The 5698-nt window shown below is 40.5% G+C and overlaps 1 protein-coding gene and 1 pseudogene across 1 annotated transcript; both read right to left on the reverse strand.

Annotated features, from left to right (window-relative positions):
- Positions 1–786, reverse strand: LOC140943305 (probable thiopurine S-methyltransferase). Its single transcript, XM_073392385.1, has one exon. It carries the CDS (start codon positions 727–729, stop codon positions 13–15), a length of 717 nt encoding a protein of 238 aa, XP_073248486.1. The 5' UTR covers positions 730–786; the 3' UTR covers positions 1–12.
- Positions 787–3927: 3141 nt separating this feature from the next.
- LOC140943301 (thiopurine S-methyltransferase-like) lies at positions 3928–4791 on the reverse strand (annotated as a pseudogene).
- Between the last annotated feature and the right edge of the window lie 907 nt (positions 4792–5698).

Genomic DNA, 5698 nt, shown 5'->3' on the forward strand with positions numbered 1-5698 from the left:
CAAATTTGGTTGTTAATTTGCCTTTGGGATAAACAAATGGTAGTGCATGTCGAAAGCAAAACTAAGGCCCTGCCTATTTGGATCTTCTGCAAAACTCTCCACCTCCAATTCTTTTATTATGAAGTCTTCTCCATAAATTTCGTTTCTGAGCTCTTCGGAGATGCTGGCAGGTGGTTCGTTCCCGCGGTCAAGTTCATAGTGGTGGCTCTCCAACATGTACCTTCCGTCAGCGGCTAGAAGGGATCGCATGTGTTTCGTGTACTTTTTGCCTCCATTACCAACTGCAGGCTGCATTGCGACTAACGAACCACGATCCCATATCGCATCGAATTCTCCACCGACAGCGTCCACTGTGAGAGCAAATAAATCGCAGCAAAAAATTGTTATTTGCTTCTCCACGCATTTGTATACGTCGATTGGATCGCTTGCTGCGACGATTTTAACTTTTTCCAGCTTGAAGGTCAGCTTGTTCTCTTGAAAGAAATCCTCGACTGCCTGCTTGGCTAACTCTACACCCACGACATTGTGGCCTTGATCCGCTAGCCATAACATATCCAGGGTTTTTCCGCACAATGGAACGAACACTCGCAGGTTCGACCGCCCCCGAGTCAGCTCATCCGCGTATTTTATGAGAAACTTATGAACGGTGTCTGCATGCCACCCGATGTCATCATCCTTCCAGAGTTTCTCCCAATATTCAGGTTTGGTTGTTTCGTCCTCTACAGACATCAGCTTGGACAATTTACAAATTTTTTACTTCCAAAATGCTATGTAAATAGTGGCGTGCCGATGTAGCGGTGATTTTGCCTTCAAATATTACATAACAAAGTGTCCATTCACTGATAATCTCGTACCCAAGCCTCTTGTCGAGAGCTCTGTGGACTTAAGGTGGCTGAACACAGTTTTGGCAGTTTGTGAGTATATGTCATCTGCCAAATCATGGCAAGGGAAAGGTTGCAGCTCACAAGCTGAAACTTGGCAAGTGAAAAATATACTGATGAAAGATTTTGATTGAAAGGTAAAATTTGACGTTTTCGTAGTTTCCATGGTAACATGAACAATTGAATGCAACCTTAAAATTTCGCTTTTGCTCAGTTTACATAAAATTCGCTCATTAGATTTTCCTATAAACTTGCACACAGCTTACTATGATTAATCATTGCCATTTGAAACTTATTTGACCAAATTTTAACAGACGGGTTTTTAGATAATCAATAATATAATTGTACTGTAATTATTAAATGTGTCACAAAATTCAGCTGTTCAACTTCCATTTTAAAGTTCTCATTGTTTAAAATACGATAAAAGTAAAAATTCTGCCAAATATCACAAAATTTTAATGAGTAGATTTTGCGATATCGTCTTCTGCGTACCATTGCTTTTTCGCCGCCATGTTTTTTATTTAAAACACGCGCCGTCACGCGAGTTACCGCTGACAGCCTGCAAAACTGTGTTCAGCCACCTTAATGGTTGGTGGTAGTACAGATAAAGTTTTTCACTCAGGCGAGGCACGATTTTCTTTTGTCATTTTAAGTTTGGCCTCAAATCTCCAATCACCAAAATAGACTCAAGAAGTTGTCATGCTTGGGCATCAGGATGGTAGATGGGCATCACATCAACATTAAATGGGGATGATATGGATTGACATATCAGATACACAAAGTATTTAAATAAAGGCACACTGTTAATTAGGAAAGCAAGGGCCAGCTTGAAATAAAAGTGATTTTCATGAAAAGCTTGATTGTTGTTAAATAGTTTGCATGCTTGGTTTTATGCCAATAATTTGCTCATAGACTCCCAAGGGTTGTACTCCCTTATGGCATATCCAGGGATGAGATCCAAACAATTCCCTGGGGAAGCCCGCCCTCGTACCCCGCGAGAAGCTTGCACCTTCGGCGCTAGTTTAGTTAATCGGTCAGTATTTAGCCTAGATCCACGCCTGGATTTTGCTTGAAATTCATGGGATGCCTGTGACAAAGTCCATTTGAGATTTTGGTTGATTCTCCATCACAAAAAACAAACCTCTCCCCCTCCCATCACTCAACCCTCCCTTCCTAAGTGGATGATAATTTGATTCTTGCGCGGAGGGGGTGTTGTTGATTAGTCTCAACAACACTCATGACACTACTTCATTTTTGGACTCTCACAGTATGGATACTTGAAGAGAACCAATTAACAGAAATATTTCCTGCATAATAATAATGATAATAATATTAATTATTAATAGTAATAATAATAATAATATATCACTTTCCTCTTTGTCACTGCTGAAGAGACAACATGGCCACGTTTGTTGGCGGCCTTCTTGAAAAGAGGGAAACAGTGAGTCTGCACATTTGGTGGCCACGGCAAGTCACAGTAGGCTAAAAGAACGTTATCAAACGTAACCACTAAGCTTTTTTTTTTTTGGATTGAGCTGGCTATCTATTGACATCTAACTTAAAAAATAACCCTACAGCTCCAAAATGTTTTTGGAGTTTGACTTTTCCACAAAGCGTGAGAAATCATTTGCCAATTCATGAGACCATGAGATAGGTCGCGAAATTGTGAGAATCATGAAAAAGTAGTGGGACTTGGCAAGTCTGGTCAAAGTTTTGGTGTTGTTCTTTCAGGGAGCCACAACCAAGGCTTTCCCATAGCGTACCACAAAGAAAAATTCACAGTTCTGCTAAGCAACGTACACTAAAGTGCAAAAAGCAGACTATGGTATTGCAGTGTGCAAAGAAAATCATGTCCGATAGCCTGTGGCTAGTGGATTTTGCTATCGGGCTAGTGATTTTTGTCCTTAACTTGCCCTATGGGCAAGTGCTGTTTTTTGGGGAAAATCCAATTGCAGAAGGATTGTAATCAATCCTGCTAATCATAACGGGTTTTGGGGCTAGTTGAAATGACTTGTGGGCTTGTACATGCTAACTACAGCTTGCCCGAATGGCAGGCTATAAGACTGAATTTCTTTGCACCCTGTATTGACACTTTTCCCATAAGAACACAAAATGACTGGTACTATAAGTTCCACAATAAATTTGAGTTTGGGTCTGAAACACATGAAAATTTTATTTTAACATCTCAAAGGGCAATTCTACACTGCATATTTATTATTACATGATTAGTTCTGGCTGAAATTAGACTTTTTTAATGTATTTTTTGGGAAAAAAAATGGAGTAGGGATTGTGATAAAAAAAATAGACTGTTCACAGTCCCCTATTTTTTCGTGAGATCTTGTAGATATACTGCGTCTTACCGTGACGGGTATCTTGATTTTCAAATGTACCGCTAGGGCGGGCGTCAGGGATTATAGCTCTGGGCGGGGGGTAGGGGCGAGAAAAATAGAGGGACTGTAATAACATCACTGCAGCTCGCGTTCACGGAGCACGTTGTACCAGCAACACAGGCATTTGATTGGTCATTAGACAATAGATGTTAATTTGCGTTTTGCCGACATTGAAAAGTCATTGACAAGTCGACGTTTCCATAAAAAGTACGCTTTCATACCATAAGGCACATCTTGCGCAAACACAATTTTGGTATTTTGATTAGGAAAATGTTTTCTTGTGCATGTTTGCCGATTTTATTTCGAGGAATGGCCCAGAAATATTATAAAATCACTGTTTCGCAAGGAGATATTTGTAAACACACGTAATCGATGCTAAATGTGTCTGGCCTGTTTTTCATCACCAGCGGAGTTTCTTAATTAATAATTTATTAATGGTGAAAGGCGTGAAATTCCTGTCACGCCTCCTGAACGCGAGCTGCAGTGATGTTATTACAGTTTCTCTATTTTTCTCCCTTCCTCCCAAACCGCCCCTGCCCCTTAAGTAGTTTTGACACTCATGCAAGATGGCAGCCCGTAACACAAAACGCTCGATTTCGATGATCTTACGGAAAAATAGAGGACTGTGAACAGTCTATAAAAAAAAGAGCGCACGATTATGAATTCTTGTGCAACACAAGTGGGAATGTGGGTCATGAACCCCACTTCCAGGCGCCTGTATCCATTCTTGAAATATTTACAAGCTAAATATAAAGTTAAATTTTTAATTAGCCTTTGGTGTGAACAAATGGCAGTAATTGTTCATAGTAAAGGGTGCAGGACTATTTGGATCGTTTCCAATTCTTTCAACCTCTAGTTCTTTAATGAAAAAATCTTCTCCGTAAATGTCGTTCCTTAGCTCTTTGGAAATGCTGGCAGGTGGTCTGTTTCCGCGATCAATTTCATAGTGGAGACTGTCAAGCATGTACCTTCCATTAGCTGCCAGAAAAGATCGCATATGTTTCGTGTATCTTTTGCCTCGATCTCCTACTCTAGGTTGCACTGCAGATAAAGAGCCACGATCCCATATCGCATCGAATTCTCCACCAAGGTCCTCAGCTGTCAGAGCAAATAAATCGCAGCAAAAAATGGTTATTTTCTTCTCCACGCACTTGTAAACATCGATGGGATATGTTAACGTTGCAGAGGCGATTTTAACTTTCTCCAGCTTGAAAGTCAGCTTGTTTTCGTTAAAGAACTCCTCAATTCCCTGCTTTGCTAGCTCTACACCCACCACATTGTGCTGTTGGTCCGCTCACCACAACATATCCAGACTTTTTCCGCACAATGGAACGAACACTCGCAAGCTGGATCGCCCTTGAGTCAGCTCATCGGCGTACTTGATGAGAAACCTTTTCACGGTGTCTTTGTGCCATCCTATTTGATTATCCTCCCAACGCTTCAACCAATACTCAGGTGGTGTTGTCTCCACTTCTACAGACATCATTTAGGCAAGATTTTTAGTTTTTCACAATACAGATTCGAGACATTCGAGAGAAAAACGAGAGAATGCAATGTGTACTATAAACTTTTATATAATATATCACAAACTGTCCATCGGCACTTTCCCAGTCCCTTACGATCCACGAAAGACAGAGAGCTCCTCGCGCAAAACCTCAATACATGAAAAATAAAACAAGGAGACAAGAAGAAGATTCTGATATAATTTTATTGCTAATTTTGACAACTAAATAACGATTACTGAAATTCCCATGTCAAACATTATACAATGAAATCTCTGTTACGTGGACAACGATTCTCACTTTTGAGTTGGGGGTTCCTGTGCAGTCAAAACACGTTGGGAAGGGCGTAACATGATAACTGTACGAGTATTTTATATAAAAAATTCGCGGCTCACTCTGCTCCTACATTTAAGACTTGCAATTTATAGAAACAGCCGAACCTTCTGTTAGTGAGCTCTCAAAATGGGAAGATAAGTTGATTCGAGGTGGTCTCTACCATCGCGCCATCGCGAATCATGCACAGGGATTCTCTTCCCAGAAGAAGTCGCGACACATATCACATATACTTTTTCGCGGAGAGTTTACCGCATCACATTAGGCCAGGCATAAATAGATTGTGCTCGGCAACTTCTGAGCAACTTTTAGAGTTTTCAGCAACTTTTTGTACTGCAAGCAACCTAGAGCAACGTTTGCCTTCCTTGGCAACTTTTGAGTCAATAACAAATAGTTAAAAACTGACCAAACCATCAAAAAGGTCTTTATTAAAAGGTTTTTATTAAAACTGGTCAAAACTAAGGATGTCGTACGTTCTTACAAATAATTTATAAAATAACAGGTGCGCCCACGAACTAGACAGCAGCTATCTATCTAACGGGCGCTTACGTTATTCGCTCCAACAATAGAGCTTCCCGCCCGCCATCTTGGT

This window comes from Porites lutea, chromosome 7 (genome assembly GCF_958299795.1).
Source record: "Porites lutea chromosome 7, jaPorLute2.1, whole genome shotgun sequence".
NCBI classification, from domain to species: Eukaryota; Metazoa; Cnidaria; class Anthozoa; order Scleractinia; family Poritidae; genus Porites; species Porites lutea.